General features: G+C 30.1%; 1 protein-coding gene across 2 annotated transcripts in view; it reads left to right on the top strand.

Annotated features, from left to right (window-relative positions):
• The window catches only part of LOC123654212 (protein javelin), a 122,306-nt gene extending 102,729 nt beyond the window's left edge, over window positions 1–19,577 (top strand). The window contains exons 2-3 of one of the 2 annotated variants that reach the window (XM_045590129.1): window positions 13,851–14,600; window positions 14,749–19,577. In XM_045590129.1, the coding sequence (XP_045446085.1) occupies window positions 13,851–14,600; window positions 14,749–19,342 (5,344 nt within the window). In that variant the 3' untranslated portion in view covers window positions 19,343–19,577. Of the gene's footprint in view, window positions 1–13,850; window positions 14,601–14,748 lie in introns of those variants that run through there. The other variant, XR_006743210.1, reaches the window with a different exon arrangement.
• Window positions 19,578–25,400: the final 5,823 nt, after the last annotated feature.

Consider the following 25,400-nt stretch of genomic DNA (forward strand, 5'->3'; position numbering starts at 1 on the left):
TAAATCGTAGTGGAAAATTTATGATAAAAAAGGTTATTATTTTATAATATTTTCTTATTTTTTTTTACCCTAGTCCTTGTTACGGAAAATTTTATGTGTCCTTGTTATTTCTTATTTATTGCTTGATTTTCAGAGTTCGTATCTCTAAAAAAATGTAAATCTATTTTTATGCTACCTTTAACTGGTACCTAAAATAAATTAATAGCCTACAATTGCCGTATATTTGAATTAATCAATAATTTAATAAAACTTCATAACAAAGCAGTCTTAATTGCTAACCATTTGGAGTGATGATTTGTGTTGTTTATGAGGTTGTCACAGTGTTAACAGTAGGTTATTCCTCTATATTACTTATTATAGTTCTACTGTCATATGCAGTTTTTTAAGTATGTTTCCTATGACAAATAGACTCATATGTATAGGCATTAGAAAATTTTAAACAAATTTTACAACTGCATTATACAATTTTAGATAGGTCGCTGTCTAAGTCAACCTGGTAACTTTAATTTTACTTTTGCATGATTTATTCGCCATTATAATAAAAAAAATACAATTTCATGCCATTTTATCACTCACAAACAGTATATAACAGACTGACTGCGTTGAATGCACAACAAAACATTTTATTATTGTGAATAGATTTCCGAGATCAATGTATTTTATTCCTTTAATAAAAATAAAGTAACGACAAAAGTTACATCACAGACAAGTACAAATTTCCACCGAATACAAGCGTCGTAAATTGCTTACGGAGCGAGTACTCTTTGACCTTAACACCGTTGTGAATTTGTGCGATTACAATTCAATAAATAATCGCTGATGCGGGTGATTGATTTTGATTTTCCGTCTTCGTCCCACGCGTCCTTTTGATTAAGGCTATAAGGTTCTTTAAAGATATCGCTACATGCGGGTTCGAAAGTGATATTTTTATACGACATCTGCGTATGTCTATTTGCTAACTTAGATAATAATATATAGTTTTGTGTTTTAACATAATTATATAGTTTGTGTTTATGAAATAATGAGCTGTGGCTCGCGATTTCACCCGCGTACTTCCCGACCCCATAGGAGTTTTAGGATAAAAAGTAGCTTTTATATCATTTTGAAGCTATAAATTCCTACGTACTGAGTTTTATTGTAATCAGGTCAGTAGTAAACATATAATACATTTATTCATACTTGCAAACTTTCCCATTTAAAATGTCAAGTAGGGTAATTTTTATGTTAAGCAAAATAAGGTTTCTTTAATATATTTAATTGCATGTATCGCGGATGATACAATAGTATTTTTAAATCATTATCATTTTAATTACGAATCGAAAACTCATAATCATGACAGTCTTAGTCAGAATCGGAAGCGTGACGAAAGCTCGAAATTGAAAATGATTGTTGTTTAATCATTAAAAAAGGATAAATAAAAGTTATTGAAACTCTCACCTCAAACTTATTGTGCCAAAAAAAATGTTAAAGACGAAATTCGTATTTGGATTATGAAAAGATGTTCGATACGAACCTCACGACAGTTCTCGATTACTCATTTCACTCACATAGAGATTGTAATTAAATGCTTTCATGTTTTTTGTGGTAGAGATTTTAACCGACTTTTAAAGTTGTGATGTTTTTATCTACAAAATACTAAGCAGCCGTATTCCTATGACGCTATTTTTTACATTTCCTGCTTTTACAATTCTTAATATTATAGTTTTAAAATAAGAATTATACAACAGGTGTATATAGTAAGAATTGATGAGTATAAAATAAAATCCATTGACCTCTTAATATTGTACAAATTTTTAATTAAAATAAATTTGATTTACAATAATAAACATACAAAAGTATTATAAAATTGAGAAAACTATTTAAACGAATAAAAAAATTATACCATAAGTTTAGCGTTTAAAAATACTTTAAACATGATCGATTTGACTCTCTCAAGGAGAGTTCCACCTGAACCAGATCGAGGTCAGAATTGATTGAAGTCCAATTAGAACAGTTAATAGCCGAGCAAATGTTAGTGCGACACCGATTCAGTTTAGTCCCTGTAAAAATGTTCTCGTTAAGACCTCAAACGTGTTATTAATAATAAGCAATAAGCCGTTCTCAATAGGTATATCAAAAGGAGGTGAAGGTGGCTTTACAAGTAATGTAATAAATAATAACTTCGATCACATATGTAAGTCACATTGGATTATATAAGAAACTAACTGACATGACGAATTTTGCGCTGACATATTTTTTAAAAATTTTCTTTTATACAAACCTTATATTGACAATAACAGATACAATAAAAAAATAACTGTCCAATTTTTGTGCAGTCCTTCGTAAGTTATACGCGTCCAAACATTTCGACGATACATTATTATTTATATAAGAAATTATGTCGCTCGATAACTCTTCACAATATGAGAAACCAATATACTTTAAGTATTTAATAGAGACGAGATCTACTTTCGCAGAAAAGTCCATCATAACGTTCTTTTAACAACATATTATAGGAAAGTGTGACTGAATATTGAAATCGTAATAAATATACTTTCATATTTACAATATTATCTTATACTATAAAACGAGCAATTCTTGTTTGTGTATATACAATATATATATATAAAATCTGAATCTCGGAAACGGCTCCAACGATTTTCATGAAATTTAGTATGCGGGGAATTTCGGGGGAGATTAACAAATCTAGCTAGAATTCATTTTTAGAAAATGTCGTTTTATCCCAGTTTTTAGACAATGAAAAAATGGCTACAATATCGCTAGAATACGAAGGTAAATCGAAAAATATTATTCATATTTTATTATTATTTTTATTATTTTTTATTATTGTCGATTTTTATATTATTCATATTGTATCAATAATTATGTAATTCGTATTTAAATATGATTTTCAAAAAACACGATTTACTAAAAAATACCGAGCTAAGCTCGTTCACCCAGGTACTACTTAAGTCGCCGTAAAAATCTTTATTAGGTACACCATACTTTGATTTGAGCAGTCATCTGGATGATAAAGCGAATTGTTGACAACCTTTATCGAAATACAGTGAACGTGTTTCAAACACGTCTTTTACATTTATTTCAACATATAAATGATATTCTATAACGTGAACTTCGATGTCGTAAAACGCGTAATAGTATCATTTCGCAGTATCGATTGCTGTAAAGACGATAATTACTACACTTCGACACTTGCTTTTATTGTTAATTTCATGATTATTGCTTGGGAAAGTACCTGTTTTTATTATAAAACATTTTTTTTCTTATCCTATTATTAACAAGTCAGGTTATTAATGCTAATATACTATTTTGTAAATAATAATGAACTGTTTAATAAAGAAAATTTGTTGAATGTATAATTATTGTAATTAATAATGCGGAAACAATCAATCAATTTACAAAATAAAAATACCAAAGTATGCTGATATTTATTAAATTTAAAATACTGGTTAATACAAAATATTAATCATAATAATTATGTATTAAATCCTTTCCAAATTCTTCCACTAGTTTAAAGTGTAATTGTTTTTCATTTATTCATTTATTCATTTATTCATAAGTCAACACCAACAAGTAGTACAACAACAAATACAAAATTAATAAAGTTAACATCGGTATCTAGATAATTGCCTACTTTTTTACAGGTTTTCTATAATAAAACAGTTTATAATGCAAACAGCTATAAATTAGCCATAAACGTTCCTGCCGCCTCTTCTGATGTTCGCGATGTTTTCCATCCGTCTTTCACCTCCGCACATAAAATAATGTAATGACCCCTAAACTTGGAAGTAAGTTTTTAGTATTGGTGATATTTACACAGTAACCTTTTTCGCAAAACATTAGTTTTAATTTTAAATTAACGTTTCTACAAATCGAATAAAAAACTATAAAATTTTGATGCAGCAGAAAAACATTTATAATAAAAAATATACTTAAGCGGTATGAAGTAAAATTTAAAGGTAAAATCTCCCGATAAATTCACAAGAATCTACCGAAAGTCACAAATTAGTTTTCGAAAGGTGCTTTCAAGACGAAGTTTCTTACTTTCTATATAAGTCATCATTTTCTTGTAAAATAACAATGTAAAATAACAATTCTAATAAAATAACAATGTAGACGTAAAGCTCGTAACACTGAAGAGTATAACAGAACTTAATTCAATATTTCATTTATCTAGATAAAGTAGTTCAATAGTAATATCGCCTGGCAAGATCGATCGATACTACAACTAATTTTGTGCAACCCGATTTAGATATATCGGTGTAGAATTAAAGAGGACAACGTTGAATTGACAATATATATTTTAATACACCCTGGTGTCACATCGACGGTTTGCGGGTTCGATTCCAGCTCGGGATGAATATTTGTATTTATACAAATAGTTTTTTCCGGCTTTGATGTCTGTCCTTGTGGGTCTCTCCACCGTGCCTCGAAGAGCACGTTAAGCCGTTGGTCCCGGTTGTTATTATAAATACCTGATAGCGATCGTTACTAATAGTAGGGAACATATCCGCCAAGCTGCAGTAAAGCAGTGTGGTGGACTATGCTCCAATTCTTCTCCCACATTGAGTACGAGGCCTATACCCAACTGTGGGATGTTACAGGCTGAATGCATGCATTTTAATACCCATTCGGTATGAAATAATTTCCGTTATTTTCAATTCAGACCAACAGTCTCAAGGACTTAGTAGTTAGTTACTTTTTTATAAATATAAAAGCACCAATTTTCTTAAATTTGTTAAATACATACCATCTCCTAGTTTGTTATTACAGGATCGTTTCAGAAGTAAGAAATTGTTTAAAGTTTAGTCTTTCAAATTTAGATACTATGTGACTATCTGATCTTCACATTAATTTAACTTGGAAACTAATCGACAAGTTAAATCAGTACAGCCTGATACAGGAACTATTACAACTCCCTCGACAGTTAGTGCGGCGGTAACTTGTTTGACATTTGCAAACAACAGTTGCCACTGACAAAACTATTAGGTAAATAAAGGCCCTATGGGGCCTTACTATTATAATATTAAACATAAAAAATGGTGTGAAACCTGATATTACAAAAAGTAATTTTAGTAATTACTTTTTATACAAGCTATCCGAAAATATCGCAATTTAAATTTGTACTTTCTGGAATTTATTTAAACTAATAGTATATATGAATACTATAAATCGCTATCCCTGCCATAAATAATTAAAATTATTTAAAGTAATCATTAACGATTTTTTATAAGTTTATTTTAGTTTTGTACAAAAATAAATGTAAACAAATAAAAGAGGAATATACCGATAAAAAGACATTATGTAAATGTTAACGGAAAATTCTCGTTCTATTATATTTACTTGGTACCGAGCATATACATATTCAATATATTGCAACCCATAATGTATTCGTAAATTGTCAATTTCCATTATTTTAACTCGTATGGAAGCCTACGTGATGTTTTCAAATAATAACCATTTCATTTTAACGTCTACTTTAAATTTATATATCTGTTAAAAAGGATTATTTATAGCATACACTTTAACGACAGAACACAAAAAGCATTTTTAATTTTACTCATTCTAAAGATGGCCGTAGAACGAAAGGAGATCCTTTATTCCTAAGGGATTTAACTAAAAAGAGAGTAAATGTTCGAATCTTCGTTTCTGAAAATTTAAATTTCTCTAAGATGTCGCCGATTTGTGTCGTTAAAATATTCTGATAGCTACGCTGCCGCTGGTACATAAGACATAAATTAATAACAAAATGTAGCCTGTAGAAAAATAAGTCCAAGGCACAAAAGTAAGTGAAATTGATAAGAAAAATAAAACTTGTTTAGATGAATGGTTAAAGTGGTCCATTCCAATATATCTATAAACTATTATGTTAACCGTAAGACGGAATCACGACTGTAATGCAGCGTGAACATTGATAGTAACTAGAGTGTCACGGCCGGAAAAATGCGGTCACTCGGATGCTGGAAAAAAAGTGATAATTCATATAATCGGTCTTATTATTTCATAATTACCCATATATGTATATATATATATATTCTCTTATTCTCTATTATTTAGAAAAAAATGTGATGTTTAATAAATGGCTTTACTCGCATTCTTAGTGTTTTATTTATGTTCTCGGATGCAACGTTGACGCAAATGCCGGTCAGTAAACTTAACTTAGATTAAATTATATCGTTTTTAACGTTTACTGTGTAACTATATAAATTAAGTAAACTTTTACTGTACGGACGTTAAACGCCAAAATAAAAAATTTATTATCTTGAATAAAGACGAAAAACAAATAAGTATAAAAGCCAAAAAAAAAGTATTTTATAGATTATTTTTTATGACTTCCAGAAATATCCGCGTAGCTTCACGTAAAACGAATATATAATTTAACAGATTTTATACAATAAACATAATCAGTTTATCACGACTTTGATTCGTCCGCACCAGAAATAAGCCGCAATACACACGAAACTATCTTCAATGTCTCTAAATATAACACTGTGACAACGTACAGCTGAAATACATTTTCTTGTGACCTACGTGTGAGGGCTTTGAACAACGAGATGAATAATCTCATCACAGTAAAGTTATTGTTATAACAATTGTATGATATTAGAATTATTCTAAATATAACATTCATTGTGGTTTTAGAACTCATATGAAAAGTATATTTTCCTGTTACGAAATATTTCCTAAAACATACATTATTTAAAATATACATAACGTACGTACATCGCGTTTTAACGCGATACTCTTAGAATAAATTCATATATGATTTACATAATATTATAACAATGTCGTAAATATATGTATCACAGTTTCGCTTAATTGTAAGCTACATGCTACCAACTTCGTCTCCGTGGAATTTAATAAAACTTAATAAAACTCATTGTTTAAATAGGTTCACTAGTGATTTAGTTGAAAATTAACGGCTTTTATTTATTTCTATTTAATTTATATGAACACACACCAATTAGTTTTCAATAAAAATAACGTTAAAAATTGTTTTATTATAAGGTAATTGCTAAATTAACAAAAACTGTTTTTATTGTAAGTCAGTAGGTACTGTGTAAATTGTCATATGCAGTTATATAAAAGCTATTATTATTATTATATTCTGACCGTTTTCAATCGGCTATTCTAAAAAATAACAAACTTTAATGAACTTAATCACATGTACACATTTTTTAAACTAGATAATGAAAACATGATTTAAGCAAAATAACACAGAATAAATAAAATTGAGAAAGGACAGAAAGTGTCAGTCAAAACTGTCGGTTCAGATTAATGTTAAACGCTTTTAGTAAACAAGTAGGACGATAAAGACAGCTCAATAAACCCTACTAAAACATTAATACAAAATTATAATCTATGGGACGTATGTTTCAAGCAATAGTAAGTTGCGGACCCGAATCCAATTTAAGGCTTATATTTGATTTTGATATAGATATTTGTTTTGGCCTGATTTTCCTTTCCTCAATTGAAATCTCTTATGAGGGTTATTGACTTTGGAACTTACTTGATGTACTTATGACAGGTCGCTTTGTTACATTTAATTTTAAAAAAAGAACATACTAACGACCTTTGAATTAGTTAAATATTTGAAGTTGTCATCTATACCTGTTGCATCCCTAATTGTCGTAAGGTCTTAGACTTGTACCTTTCGATTAGTAAAAAAATAAGTTTTCTAATCAATAAAATCTTGGATCGATCCGGATTTAGCGGTGTCAAATATCGCATTAAAGCAAACAAATAAATAAAACTAAGCCATAATGAGTCAATTAATTTTGGAGTTTAAGCGAAATTAACATACAGACAAAAAATGGTGAATTTTTTGTCATTTTGTAAGTACCGAGTACTACGGAGTAATACATAAATATGCAGTAAGTAAAAAGCCAAGTCAATTATAAATTACTAATTAAGTACGATTTTATTTCATTATTAATATCAATATGTGATGTTTAGAGATCCCGTATTAATAAACACGTAGCTACGTAGTATATATAGTACTCGATTAATTCAGCGTCTGTAAATATAGGCTTTGTAATTAAATCATACGATAATTGAATATAAGTTTCAATTATAATGTAGATTGGGAGTACACTAAAGCCTTTTCAAGTGTTGTTATTTACCATCCAATAAACATACTATATATATATTCCACAGTTATTATACTTCATGAATATAGGATCGTATCATGGCAGACAGTCTAATACAATTTTATTTAAAGCTTTAAACGACACCTTGAAATATAATTTCGACAAAATATCTTTTCTCACTAGAAACAAATTCCATTTAGTTTTGAAATTTAAGATAAAAATTACGAGGGAACATTTAATAATTAGGGTTTTAATTAGATTATTAGCTTTTGATATAAGATAATATTTAATTTTATTAAAATTATTAACATTATTTTTACATGAAAAATTCTAGGTATTAGCTTTAATAAATAAACAGGATCACCTGGTGATGCTCATCCTGATCATTAATACAAAGTATATTATACTATCTGATTTCTCCCTTTTAACGATTTTTGTTTAATTATTTTACGATGAGCAAGCAGACGTAGTCAAAATGTTGTATTAAGTAATATTATTGGAATATTTAATGTATTATGCATGAACGTTTAGAGTAACTGTCAACATTGTTTAATAACCGTGCAACCGCTGAACTGAATACTTTGATATTTTTATTTAAGAAAAATCTTGTCGCCATTTGCAGTTTTTGCAGTTTCTTCTCAAGTAACATTAACTATAAAAAAGCCCGTAATGGAATTTTTTATTGGATAAATTCATAGAACCTTTTATTTTTTTGTAACCTTGACAGAGACTTCTCAACCTTCATTACGTTTTTAATGAGTGAGGACATGTTTGATGCTATTCTGAATTCTTCTAATTAAGTATTATCTTTTGTTCTCTGATAAGTAAGTTTCGTAAGCGATTTGTGAAGATATTTTAATAATTATTTATAAATGTACATAAGAAAGTTTTAGGTTAACAAAACCATCGCAACGTAAAAAAGTTAATGAATACATACAAGCGACGGAGTAATCTCGAGGATCATTCAGAAAAATAATACAGAGAAAGTAATCGTTTCTTTGAAACGGTTAAATTTTGTAAATATTTATGTACAGAGACCCTAAAATCATATAATGAATATGGTAGTCAACCATAACCTTTTCAAAACCCGATTTTATTTAATGTGTGTGTACGAATAATTTTGTATGTCAATAATCTTACAGTTTTGAATTACAAACTGTTTATACACTCTGTATTCGTTTCAATTCAGTATCATCCTCTATACAATAGCAAATGCATCTATTTATGTATATTATTTGTATTATTACTAAAAGAATTCATTTTTAAGAACTACGAGAACTGGAATGAACTTTTAACGGTCCCACATCTAGGCAAAGACATTTTCTTTATAAGGGAAAGTAATTTAAATATGTTTAGCTACTCTGTTTCACTGGTGGCCACTAAGTGGGCAACAACAATTTGTTTCAAAATTACATTAAAGATAATCTCCAAGTAATTATGTGTAGTAGTTGACTCCTAATCTTAAGCACAAATGAGTTGACACAGTCTGCAGTAAAACAATCCCATCATAAAAATCAAAATTGTCTTAAAATATTGCTGACAAGTATTCAACAATTCATAATAAATCGATTACAATATTCAGGTCACAGTATTAATCTCGAAGTGCACAAAAACTTCACTTAAAACTGAACCGGCTTGCATTTCTATTTATTTTGTGTTCATTCAAATATTTAACAATAAATAATAAGACTAGAAAGTAGTGACCTTTAAGCTTTTATATAAAAATATCTTAAGTGTGAAAGTACCCACGAGTGAAATCAAAAAATAAAAAAATTGTAAGTAATACCACGGTATTTGTGTCTCCGCACTTCTTTTGACTTTTAAAATGTTTTTCACAAGTACAGTTTACTAGTATAAAACCTTTAAAAAATATATAATGACATGTAACTTAGTTGCTCAATCAGAGCTTAATCTACCACGCTACACAACTGCGAGTTGACGGATATATTCTCTACTATGAGTAACGACCGCTATCAGGTATTCATGATAGCAATAGGGACCGACAGCTTAACGTGCTCTCCAAGGCCACAGGAAAGAAATATTTGTACAAATTCAAATGTCCATCCCAAGCGGGAATCGAAACAAAAAAGTAAACAAAACATTTCTTATATAAGATTTATAATGTTCTACGTGACATTGGCGAAATCATCTGTGCTCATTTTGCACTATTGAAAGCCATTTCAACCAGAAGAAGAAGAAGAAGATTTATAAATATATTTTTATAATTATTTATAATTATACTTAAACTACTAACTACTGTTAAGACCACAGGCGATACCCCAAAACTGAAAGCAGAAACATACCTCTGTTCGTCTTGTTTAAACAATAATACTTATTACCTATCCATTCTACTACAATAAAATAGAAATTAACAATAATCTCATATTACTATAATCAAACACTTTTGATTTCTTAAACAATAAAACATTTACTTTCATACAAGTCCACATAAAGTTAAAGCTCTTACACCTACCTACTCTTGTGTGATTAGCGTTACCAGACGCTTATCAAACACGAGTATAATCGTTAGTAAAAAAATGGATTAATCTTGTTACTTGTCTGGATAATTAACAACATCACACAATGAATTATTCAATAACTATCAAAGAGAAGATATGAAAGTAGGTACGCTTGTATCGCGCCTTTGATAGAAATTGTGCAACTATTTTGCAGGTATCATTGCTCAGAAAATAAACATAAGCACTCACTTTATTACTGTTTTACTGTAAATATACATTTACTATTGTTACATCTATTCGAACTTTAACATACTTGTAAAATTAAAAAAAAAAAACTATATATACGTAAAATGAACTACTATTTGGCTTCATTTTTTTCTTCTTGAATCTTATATATATATATATATATGTATATATATATATATGTGTAAACATAAGTTCAACGAAGCTTACATGTTTGAGAATAAATATAATAATTATTACAAGATGTCTATAAAGATAATAAAATTTTAAAATTTAATACATGTGTCCCTCGACGGTCTATTTGTTTAGAATATTAAAGGTAAAACAACGGAAATTAGATATTATTTTATGACAAAGTATAAAGCGAGAGTAGGTACTCGAAGAATTCTAATCACAAATATTTAATAACTTTACGATGGAAAATTCTTAAAGGTCTTTGTAAATATTTAACTTATTTTAATGCGAATAAACGTTAAATGACCTCAAATTAACCTCAAGAGTATCTGGAACAAAAAAAGTTACAAAATATCCTTCCACAAACCTTCAAGGGTATGGTGTCCTCAAAGTGGTGAATATTTATGTAAGGCATTCTTACGGTAGCTGGAACCCTACATCATTCTTAACCCTTGAATAATATAAGCGTCTGCCGCTGCAATTTTCCTTTGAAAGCATTTTCACCCACCATATTAGACGCTGAAATTTTTTCTAAAAACTGTGTACGTTTAAAAGCTTTAAGCATTTTACAAAAACTGCAATTAAATTTATTATCTTATTTTAAAATAATTATAATCATTTAAAGTTTGTAGAAAATATATTGTCATCAACATCATATTACCAACAGCAGCTTAATATATTATCTACATAGTTTTGGGAATATTCTCATCTACTTAAAAGTAATTTGTCAATACTTTAAAAGTTTTTTTTTTACAATAATACTTCTACGTATATATAGGAGAGTACTACGTTTACACTTTTGCATAATTATATATATTCTGCATAATTATATATTATTATCATTATTTAATAGCTCTACACTTTTTCCATGAATTTTAACAATATGTCATCGGCACTAGAGTGTAAATGCGATAACTAAAAACGATGATAATTATTCATGTGGCACATACTTTGTCTGAGCGCCATCAATAAACATGCAATCATTAGGGACGACCTAACGCAAAGATTGGCAGTGGTTCAAAGTTTTAAAACTCATTAACATTTTCTATTCATTTCTACGTGAAAAAATAAAAAACAAGTAAATTTTATGTACGTTCATAAAGTATTTATTTTATCCAGCATTACTTAGTTATTTACAATTTTATTCAGTACTTAAGTTGGTAAACTTTTAATAAAGGGAATAAAATAAATACATAATAAAAAAACATAAAAATAAAACTTCCATATGACTGTACACGCGAACTGGATTTACTCATTTTTTTTTACGTCATGATTTTATATTTAGAATGTTTTAGCTACAGTAAAACCGTGTAACATTATTGTTGTCCACTGTCTACTGGCCCACGGCCAAAACCTATACGACTTATTCACTACAAAGAACTCTCATTACATTATTAAAATTTAATGTGGATATCTTCAAATCTTAAATAACCAATAGAAAACTCAATTTCGTTATTACTTGTAAGTCATTGACTCATAAATCACATGTACACATATTCGTTTGTAGGCGCGTTTATCGACACGCTGTTAAAGATAAACTAAAGTTACGAGTAGATTTATTTTTTACTTATTGTAATTCTTTATATCAGGTAAGTAACCCATCAATAGTTTTTACAGATGAGATGATTTAGTACAAATGGTTATAGTTAAATACGACATTCGAAACAGTTCAGTGAAGAGATTCAATGATTTTTTTTAAAACTATGACTTAAACCTTAAGTGCATATAAGGATAATATAACATAACAATACACTTTATTGTACACCAAAACAGAAATAATACATATTATGGACTTAAACAGAGTATCATCAGGCATATATGATCGCACCAAATAACATTATAATTTACTAAGTTTCCACTCGTAACATCGCCCGAGTGTATTTAACGATTTTCGCTGTTCAGTTATTTTCCATTAAAATATAGCCTATGCCACTTAGTAATAATGCAGCAATTTCCTAGTAAAAGAATTCTCAAAATATATCTTGTAGTTACATCACAAACAAACAAAATCAAATGGTTCCTCTTTACAATTAGTATAGATGTAATGATATGAAATATCACAAATTAGTGTGTAATATTACTAAGAATTATTATAGATGTAATAAGTGTCTATCAGAAACGGGAATGAATTTTTGTAATGACTGGTTAGAGATTTGTTTCAATCGTTGCAAATAAGGCAACCCTCTACGAAATACCTGTAAGTATAACAGCTATCAACAGGATAACGTACGACTAAATTATTATTGTCAGCCTCTATTTTCGAACATCGCGACATAATTAAGGAAAATCTAATATATAATAATTTATAATAATAATTCTCATGTCGCGGTGTTTATAGTTAAACTCCTCCGAAACGGCTTGATCGATTCTCATGAAATTTTGTGTGCATATTGGGTAGGTCTGAGAATCGAACAACATCTATTTTTCATCCCCCTAAATGTTAAGGGTAGTCCACCCCTATTTTTTTAATTTTTAGATAAATTATACATTTTATTTTATTATGACTTGGCGTTTAAAAATATTTACATACAACCCTAAATTTTCACCCTTCTACCACCAACCCCTATTTTTAAATAGCGTTTAGCGGCAAGACAATGTTTGCCGAGTCAGCTAGTAATAAATAAACTTTATATTAATTTATTACAATACAATGTAAACAGTGTTAAAAAATCGTACATGATTTGTTTAGCACTTTTAAATACATTTTTAGATAAAAAATATCATGCGACTGTAATAAATTTATATTAAGTATGTAACAATCTGAGCACATCAGTGTTCGAGGAATCGGCCCTAAGAATTTCCACTGTAGGTACTTACGGTACAATATTATATAGCTAATGGGTGTGTATAAGGTAAACTAAATTTGTAATTTTTATTGTTCCAGACACTCGGTGGACTCGGTCGCGTCGTATTCTAGTCAGAATCACGTTGACCGTATAAGGACACAAAATTTCTCAGCGGCTTCTTGTCAAGACGAAGGCGACTTCGGGTCGATCAAGACAAGCCTGTTCAGACGTGCATCTTCGAATTTGGAATATCCTGTTAAACGACCAGAAAGCGTCACGTCCAATACAAGTTCCACAAGAAGCCGCCTTCGAGAACTTGTCGAAAGAAAATCGGGTCAGGACGAGCACAAGTCCGCGGCAAACACCGTCGCCGATATACAATACTTTGAAAATCCATCAGAGACACTTGAATTTGACAAGCCACGTATTTTTCTAGAATTGAAAAAGAATGAGGAGGAGCGTCCAAAGAAGAAGAAATTAGTAAAGAGCAAAGATTCTGAAATCAAAAATAAGAAGCAAGAGAAATACCAAAGTAAGCTCGCTGAGTATTATAAAATTCCCGTACAATTACCTCAAGACGAATTTTATCAACACTTAACGCGGTCGAAAGCTGCCGAAGAATTTTTAAAAAAACGTTTCTCAAATTCAGATACCGAGTTCAGTGGTAGTTACGGACGCTTATGTAAACACAAAGAAATAGAAGGATCTAATTTACGCCGCAGTAGAAGTTTGGCAGTAATACGAGAAGAAACTTTTACAGATCTTCAGCTACAAAATCACCCCAAAAGCAAAAGATCTCAACTAATACCACGCGCACGATTATTTGACAAGCCGTGTTTCCGAGACAGGTAAATATTAAAAATGAAGCTTAATTAATAACTTTATTGAATTTGCACTTTCATTCAACAACAACATAAAAACAATATAAAATTTTTGTCATTAAGATATAATGATAATTTAAATGATTAAAATAAATTGTTGTCCTTATTCTTTCAGATTAACCGGTAGAACGAAATACCAAACAAAAGAAGAAGTTTTGGAAGGAATCTATATTGATAGTACAGTCTCTTGTTTTGCCGACATAAATAGAACAAAGCCAGAAGAGGAATCCTTAAATGAAAAAGAAAACGAAGAATTCAGGTCAGAAAAAGACGACGCCGTATCACGAAACGAGAGTCATCAGTCAAGATCCGCTTGCGGAAGTTGGACAAATTTAAACGAAGACACCAAGCAGACAAACCTTTCTGAAGATAGCATTGGACATTCGCGCAATCCCAGCGAGATTGATAGTCTAGATTCAAACTACGTTAGAAAACATTACAATTTCGAAGCGCACTTGAAAAATTACAATAACAGCTCTCCAGAAACAGAACGATCAGTTACCTCACAAAATAACTGCAAAGAATTATATATAACTACTGATGATCACGACAGTGAAAACGAAGATCGACCTAACACGCCAAAATCTGTAAATAATAGTTGTCACTCTATTGGAAACGGGGAACAAACATATTTTGAAGATAATCCATCCAATTATGTACAAGAATCAGCTGCATATGATGAAATATCGATAAAAAGCCAAAGTGCTAAAGAAAACGTTAATCAAATTAAAGCAAGTAAAACAGATATAGAACAAATTCAAGATTGTGATAATCAATCTGTTATATCAGAAAACGACGGTACTGTTTCTAGTCCAACAGACAGTATCACATCATATATTTCTATTTCAATTGCTTCATCTGACAAGTCCCACAAACTAGAATACTTAGCAAACTCTCTTGCTGAAAAAATTGATGAGTATTGTGATTCTCGTTTCCAAGAAAATACTGCTTGTGATTCAAAAAGTAGAAATTGTAATACCCAAATTAATGAACCGGACTCCGTTTATTCGGCAGTTCAGAAAAAGACAACATTTGCAGATATAAAGAGAGACTCTCTTTTAAATAAAAACAACGAATCCAACAAAGACGTCATAACGAAAATATCCCCTAGTGAAATTTACGTAAGCAATACATTTATTGGATGTAACGATTACGACAAAGATACTTATTGTACGTCATCAAGGAATATAACAACTGAACCTTTTGTAACAACTCTTATAGAAAATCAATATTACTCCTTACCTGATATAAACATAGGCAAGTGTTTAAGAAAATCAGAAAGGATTGATGCTCGACTAAGAGAAGAAGATCCAGAAGATATCCCTTGTGAAAATACATATGAAGTAGCACAGAGCCATTTTAGAGAAATATTTACAAACAAAGAAAACGAAAATTACGGCCATCTAAACAAAATAAACATATCCTATGACAATAATAATATAAACGATAGTTCTGTTGTAGATTATGTGGAAAAAACAGAACCCCAACTAATACAAAATTTTTCTAAACTTGAAGACGATTTGAAATCTATAATAACAATTGATAGTTCTACACTAGATGAGCCAAATCCTACACATTATTACCAATTAGATCATCATCAAAACGAAAGAGAAATAAATGAAATAGAAGGTACCATACGAAATAATAAAGTAATTACGAAATCTGAAAGTTTAAGACTTGCTTCTAATGTTATACAAAGACCTGAAGTGAAAATTTTAAAATCTTTTTCGAACGATAATATAAATAAATCGACACAAGACAGAAAAGTAAAAACTGGAATCAAAAAACACTATTCACTTCGGCAACGTAATCCTACAGATGATGACAATTTTCGTATACCTAGTCCAAATACAGTAGAAAAGAACACTGTAAATCGACCACACCCTTCTGTTAAGAAATTGTCATTTAGTGAAGAAATAAGAAATCACTCACTATTATCACGAGTACAATCTTTCAAAACATCCGCCGAATCTAATATTGCAATTGTACCTCTAAGTGGTCATCAGACAATTGTCATTGATCCGCCTCTGTCCCAACAGATACCTAGTACAAAAGAATACACAGAAATATTACCAGACTCTAAACAAAAAATTCATAAATCTATTCCAGACGTGCAAAAAAAATCGCAAGATATAAACACAAACACAAATAATAATAATAATACTGAAGTAGTTACGAACTTATCAAAAGATCCTTTTATAACAATCAAACTAAAAAAAGTCGTTAAACAGACAATTCCTAAATTAAATTGTGCAACTTGTGACAACTTTTCTTTTAGCCAGCTACAATTGTTAAAACCTCCGTCTAGGCTTATTATAAACGACAACAAAAATATTATTCCAAATTCACTGACACCTAAGTTCGAAAAAATCATGACTCGGCCACAAGTACTGCAAGTTATTGACTCGAAAAATAAAACACAACAGAACAAAGCTACTATAAACGGACAACGAATGGACAAGAATGGCGAACTAAAAGACGAAAATAAAGACACTAAGACTGAAAACAACGTAAAAGAAAAACTGAATATTGCAATAAAAACAGACATGGAATATCAAGAAAAAATTAATTCAGTAAAAACCTACTGGTCGAAACTTATTGATAAATCTCCAGAAGTAACAAATAAACAAGATTCTTTAGACAAAACAGATACATCAGATGAGAATAAAAATAATAATTTTGAAGAAGAAAAAATTAATAATACAGCTAATGAAGGCACTAGTGACAAAACTATTCCAGAAGTATCAGTAGGCAGTATTATTAAATCGTTAGAAAGTGTTAAAATAGTAGACAGTATAAGAAAGTTGGGTCAAACAAAACTACAACTGTGGAAAGATGAATCAGAAAAGGTTAAAAGTGATTCAGAAATAGATGAACCTCCAGTAGAAAAAATTTTCAAGGAAGATACGGTCACTATTTATGATAGCCCAAAATCCGAAAAATTGATTAAAAAACATGAAATAGACATGTGTCGAGATACACCAGAAATAGAAATAGTCGAACTAAGCAGTGATGATAATCAAAACCAAAAAACTCAAGCTACACTTATTAAAGCAAAAGGATACGAAAAAGGATGCGATGAGTTTGACCATGTTCGATACAAAGTCATGAAATCTGAATTGTTTAAAAACAGCATGATAGCTAATTACAGAAAAGAAGCACAATTTGATGGTCTTTTACAATATCTACAAGATTATAGTTTTCAAGAATTACTAGTTAACAATAACATAGTAATTATTGAACCTGTAAGGACGAAAGTCGAACCAACTCCAAGAAAAAACTCTACTACTGAAACATGCAAAATTCCACCAACATTGTTAAAAAAACATGAATATACTTCTCACGTCGATAAATCAAAAAATTCAATTCGAAGACACTTCTTTTATCATCCTATTAGAGTAAATAAAGAGATTATAGAAGAAGAGCTCCCCAATCCGGATACGGTAAAAAAAGTACGAAATTTATTCGAAGATACATTAAAAATGAAAAGCCCCATGGGTCATGATCCTCCACTAGTTGAAGAAAATGTCGGTATTCCACGACGCTCAACATCGTATAGAAATTTAAGTGAGGAAACTAAAAGCTGCAAAGTTGGAGGAAGGAAAAAAATTACACGGCAACTAACAATTGATACAAACTTTGGTATTAAGAAATGGGACAATGCTAGCCTTTCAAGTGGTGTGTCTAGCGGTGATTTGAGTTCTAATAATGAATACGAAACTGACGGTTTAAGTCCATATTCACAAAAAACTCTTAAAGACAATGTTTATAGTTCAAGTGATGAATACTTATGCGACTCAGCTAGCCAAGATTTTTGTTGTGAAAGTCAATATGTCAGTCCTGATATCCTTAAGAAAATAAGAGAATGTGGAACATCCGTTACCTATTATGGTGGAAAGGTTTTAAACTCTAAAACTAGCTCAACAGTTAGTCCTATGACCAAAGCTATAATGGAAGAGATTAAAAATTTACAAAAAAACTGTAGTAGAGACTGCTATTCATGCCAAACTAAATGTAAAGGTGAAAAATGTTCATGCCTTGTATCAGACAAGCATCAAAAAATGATTTCAGAAAAACAAACCAATGAAATCTATACAAAATTCGAAAACAATCAAAGTCAAGAAAAAAATTGTCGTTCCGACAATTTTCCGGGATTTAAGTTTAAACTTGTCAAATCAAACAGTTGTAGTAGTCGTTTAGAATTAACGGGTACTGATGAAACCAAAAACCCAAGAATAAAATTTAGGAAACAGAATTCAAAAGAAGACCCTCCTATAGTATATGATGATGAAAACTCGGTAAAAAAGAAAATTTGCCGTTTAGAGAGTTACAATAAAGGTATTGTTAATACTCCATTTCCAGAAAAAAACGATGCGAACCTTAAACCAACTTTCATTATTGAAAATGGACAAAATAATCATTTGAAAAAAAATAAAACATTAGAAAGTCACGAAATCGAAAATCATAAAGTGCGAAAAGAAGAAAAAGTGCAAAATATCCAGGAAATAAGAGAAGACGATAGCGATTCTAACAAAAATAATAAGCAAACTAACGAATCTAGTAACTTCGAAAAAAAGTATTACTATGTTAACGAAAATAAAGAACAAAATAAAGTTCCCACTGAGAAGTTTGGAGAAATGGTATTCGAAGAATTCGAAGTCTTAGAAACGAGTTACGATAGTTTAAATAGCACTAAGTCTTTAAAATAAGTATATGTAATTAAAAGCCTTTCGCTTATTAACTTCTGATCTGTGCATATTTGTATACGCTATTAATTTATTACTTGTAAATTTAGTCAAATACATACGTATTTAGAATAAATAATTTATCTTAACTAGTTTAATCAGATATTTAACACGAACTGTTAAATTAATTAACATTGGACAAAATTGTAATCCTGGTGATGGTCTCTCAGATTTTGTGTAATAAATGATATTGAAAGTTTCAGTGATTTCATTTAATTTAATACCTTACCGTCAGATATTTCGGGTTCGAGTTTTGTAGGTACTGTTTTGGATCCGTGAGCACATACGCCTGTGAAAAACGTACGACGCATTGGCCGCCATCGTCGACACCACGATTCCTGAACAAATAGAAAATTACTAAAGTCAGATATAAAAAGAAATCCTTGACTGTAATTACTTGAGAACAAACAAACTTTCTATATTAAAAATAATATTATAAGGTGTGTTGATGTTGTGGCATTATTCTGAATTTATTATAGAATTATCATTAAAAACAATATTTTACTAAGTGGAAGCACTTCAATGCTTAAAAACCCACTAGAAGTATGCCACATAGCTGATAAGTACCTATCTATTAGTAGTTTTCTCCTAAGTCAAATTTGAGTGCAATAGTTAAGATTTTATCTCGCTCGCTTCTCGCTTCAGCCTGTAATATCCCACAACTGGGCATACACCTCTTTCCCCATATGAGTAACGATCGTTATCAGGTGTACATGATGACAACCGGGGCCTACGACTTAACGTGCTCTCCGAGGCACGGTGGGGTGGCCCACAAGGACTGCACAAATATCCAGACCGCGGCAAACATGTATATGGCCAATACAAACGTTTGTCATGTGCGGGGATAGAACCTGCAACCACCAGCTCAACAACAAAAATCCAGCGCTGTGACCATTACGCCGGTCCGCGCGAATTCATTAAAAGATTTGTTCGGGCAAAATCCAAAATCTTTTACCTAAGAATACATTCATAGTGACATTCAAATTTAATAATAATAATAACATTATTTGTTAAACACACTGATCCTAACACACAATATATACATATACATATAACACCCGAGGCAGGCATTACATTCAAAGTTTTAAATCTAATATGATATTTGAGAAAAAAGAAACAAACAATAAAAGAAGATAGTAGCGCGGCAACAGTGTGTTTTACAAAAAGTTGGGACCTCAGCTATATTCAGGACTAAAAGCCCTGACACTGGTTTTCAGGACCACCATTAGTTTTCTCATTTTGGCGGCAATAGTAAAAAGAATAATAATAATAATGCGAATTGAGATTAAACAAATATTAATTATATTAATATATAAATACACTAAAGAATACTATAATATAATCTATTATATGTGACATATTAAAGATAAAATACGACCTACACGATAATACACATTCATGAACACATACACACATACATATACAATTATGTAATAGAATGACACACAGTAGTACTGAACACAGGTGACCAAATCAACAAATGCTGCTAAACTGACAATGAATGTATGTAATTTATCACGATTACAATGATCACGCCATAATTTTAAATATCTTGTTGCCCTAAAAGTAAGATTCTTTTATACAATTTTAAAACTTGATTTGGTTCACATACGTAGTTTAAATTAATTAGCTAAAAGCAATGAGCTTAAAATTTTGTACCTAGGATTATTGTAACGACTAGTGGTGTATGGTGTAATAATTGAATATATTGTATGAATGTATTTTTTTATTATTACGAGACTGGCGATTTAGAATTATAAGTCACTCTAACTCTACATAAGAGTTCTAATCGAAAAGCGTGGTTAACTTGTTTTTCGCATATATTGACAATTACACTCAGACACGTGAATTTTTAGTGTGCATGCCTTCACACGCATAATTGCATGCACACTCAAAATTTGTTTTTCAATATTTTGTACAGAAATATTCGCTACAATAACAATAATTATTTATTTAATTATCAAATAAAGAAACAATATGTACAAATTCGCAATTATAAGTAGCAAAAGAAAACCACTAAGGTTTGTACAACGCTACACTTTACATTTCATAACGATTTTCTCAGTAGGTTCAACTTTATACATAGTATTTTCTTTCATTTTTTTCAATTCAAAAAGTTTTGTCGAAAGATATAACTTTTAAAGTTCTTATTTAATATTACTGTTTTTGATACATTTAACAAATGAGATGGTAGTAGATTTATGAATCAGGGCACTATGTAAAAAATGCTAACAAAAAAGAACGGTGTAAAACTATGTCACAGACATGTCAAACAATATATTATGAAAAATAAAACGCTTTCAGAAATAAGGTTTCATTTCCTCACTAACATGCCGCCCACCAAGGACTCTGTTCTTAGCTCGTACCTATAATTGGTTTGATTTTTTTTTAATCTATCGCCAATAGTATCGTATCACTTTTGATAACAGCCTCTCCAAAAGAAACGAACAACCTTGAGAATCCTCACTTCGTTGTCGTGTCCTTTATGTATGTCTCCAATCTTTCCTATCAACAATTTTGTTGGTAGTATGTCTTCCTCCTTCATTATAAATATATCAACGATTTTCGGAGTTTTTGCCTTTAAATGCTACTTTGTCTTTTATTGTAAGATGTGTTAAAATTCTTTCGACCATCTTTGCCAAAAATGCTGTGTCATTTTTTGAACTAGAAGCCAAACGTTCTAATGGTGTAATAGATTGATTTTTATATTTGATCTAATTTTATTTCCACCGATTGTGTGCTGCTTATATTTAAACATAATACTAGTTATCTGTTATTTAATCGTGATTGATAGACAAAGATCGAATTCTTTTAATGATAAAACATGTGCGTGACAACAAGATATACATATAAAACTAATCTATGTCTACTGTCATGAGAGATATTTAAAAAGTTTACGGTTATTTAGGAAAAGCAAATTATAAGGCTGTATGTACAAGCAATAGAATTGAAGATAATTTTCAGGGTTTGCCTCCTTCTGGCTCTCTGTACCTACATTTCTTTCTGCATCAAGCAAAAAGTACTTGCACGAAACTGGATGTGATTTATAAAGTTGTGGTTTTGGCAGTCTTACTTCAAATTTGGACTAAATTTCATTAGGAAACACAGTTTAGAAGTAGCGTTACACGTACTCTATAAATATTTGTAGCCAAGTTGTATCGAAGTCGTTGTGTACTAAAATATTTTTCAACATCAACTGCCGTTGGCTTTGCTATAGATAAATACCAAATTTCACGCGGAGTTGCTGATAAAAGCAAGTAGGTAAAGTATATATTGCTTAAGTCGTAAATAAATTAATTAGATGACAATCATAAAAATATAAATAGAATAAGCGTTAATTATAATTTTATTTCAAACTTTTATTAATTCTTACAATAAAGATGTTTTACACTTACTGAATACATACCCTTCACATTTATATGATAATTCAGATATCATCTGCTATTGTTATTTTGAAACAAGCACAAATAAAACAACAATATAAACAGTATTTAAATTTTATTAAACTCTGAATCTATAAATAATTCGGACAAAACCACACGTGAGATAATGTTCAATTATACGTCGTGATTTACCAATTACCTCGTAACATACCTACGCATGTATACGTCAATGATGAGGATTCCGTTTTTAGGTTATTCTGAAATTAATGTAATTCTCTATCGTATGGATTTCTGGAAGAGATCACTTTAAAGTCAGTGTACTATGTATATGTATATTTTAATATAAATTTAGGTGGTAGCTTTACTTTCAAAAAATAATAATTTAATTTTAAAGTATTAATATATTATTATATATATATTATATATTATTATATAGTATTAATATAAATGACGATTCGAAAGTGCTCTCGGGGCCTATTTGAATAAAGCTGTTTTTGATTTTGATTGATACTATAACAGTGTTGTACAATTAAGAGTTAATTGATATTACAGATCCAACACGATATTTGATACTTGTTCTATAAACTACCTAGTTTAGTTGAAGAATTTATTCTCAAAAAGACAGATTCACTTACATGAGTACAACATATTAAATGTAAAAATACAAATAGTTGCCATGTATGGTAAGTACTTGGTTAACGGATAGAATATTATTAAGTCGTATATATTTAACCGCTGTCAAATGGTTACCAAAATATACTTTGAAAGTTAAAACTCAAATTTAAGTGAGTTAATTTTGTTTCATAAAAGGTGGTAATCTATACAAATAAATAAAATTGGAGTGTCTGTTTGCAATATTAAAATAACCTCTTTTCACTAAATGCATATGGATGTATACATACCAAAATATGATTTTTTACAATTTTTGTCTGTCTGTCTGTCTTTTTGTAACGGCTAATCTCTAAAATCCGATCTGACCGTGTCGGTGCTTTTAGCCAATAAAGCTATGGAACGATGTACCCGGTAAATCGAAATTTTTCATATGATTTTATATTCGGTTCTAAGCGACCGCGGCGCCGTATTCAAAGTTTCATGTTACAATGAAAATCTTTTGACAGGAGACGACACCATGCTATTTTCAATTCGTACGATTTATTTTTTGTGTTACCCTTATATAGGGAATTCTATTAAACTATTCAAAGTTTCACATTACAAAGGTCAGTCGGAGATGCAGGTTCGATCCCCGCTGGAACGGTCGATTTTTGATATGATATTAAAAATTGTTTAGAATTCCCTAGTGTGTGGGTAACACAAAAATAAATCGTACGAATAACTTTTTTGTTAAATTCCAGGCGGAGCAAGTCGCGGGCACAGCTAGTTTGTTATAAAGTTGTGCTCCATTTCATTCGAATATGTTTCTAATTTTTGGTAGTACGTAGTACGTACGTACGTACGTAGGTTCATAATTGGTAAGAAGATTTCGCTGAAGGCTTAAAAAGAGACTTGAATTTTAGCTTTCAAATAGACTCTTAGGAACGCAATTGTCACGCGCAGATGTTGGTTAAATAAGAACTGACTCATTGTGTTGTATTAAATATTATCGGTACAAAAGTTTTGATGTAGAAGTAGAAGAAAGTAGTAATAAAAGATATGACACATATAAATAGCTAGTGCGTAACAGAACTAATGTAATAGACTTTTAAAAAAAGAAACGAAATGAACATGTATCAAAATATGAAACGAGAAAAAAAAAAAAGTCATGCCTAACCTAACAGTTTGAACTTTGATCAACTCGATCTAATGATTACCGCAATTTCTGAAGCATCAAAATATGACGAAACACAGAGGGGACGTAGACCAATGTCACTTCAATTGGCTCTACAATCATAATGTATCACTCACGCTTTTTTATAAAAACCGTATTGACGTAGACGGCGATTATGGGAAACAGTGACGTATTAATTTGCGGAAAATGTAGGCAATGTACACAGTCACTCTTTAGTTCTTTACATAAACGATGTTTGGATAAGCGATAAATTAACCTTAATCTATCGATAAACACGTACTATCGCAGTCAAAAAAAAAATCTTTTTATTTTAAAGTTTATTAACAATTACTTGTGAGTTATATTGGTTATGAGTATAAATGAACGAATCATAACTCGTAAATACACTGAATATCGCTTAAATATGATGTCATTTGCATGTAATGGTCAAATTGTGGTTATATCTGATGTAGGTATGTGATTTTTGTAGTTTTAGACTTAGGGATGATTGGATTGTATTACTGTACCTATACTTTATCAGTTGTCCTATCATTCATCGGTCATCATTCGGTTTTATTTTTTTAATAAAAACAAGCACATAAAAAAGGTTAATCAATGTAATAAACAAGCTTATTATGATTGAAACTTTTGCATACCTTGATAACAATTACTGCTACTGAATGTAGTATAATTTATAAAACAACATTTGACTTCTTGTTAAATATTTAAATAATTTGTAGGTATGTCTACAATCTACTAATTGTCTTCTTATCAAACCTAACGAGAATTTATTCCATTTCCAGTCTAAAAATACATTTATCATTAACTTTTTTTTTTATTTCTAATCAGAACTTTTAGATATAGCGAAATTTTC

This window comes from Melitaea cinxia, chromosome 6 (assembly GCF_905220565.1).
Source record: "Melitaea cinxia chromosome 6, ilMelCinx1.1, whole genome shotgun sequence".
NCBI classification, from domain to species: Eukaryota; Metazoa; Arthropoda; class Insecta; order Lepidoptera; family Nymphalidae; genus Melitaea; species Melitaea cinxia.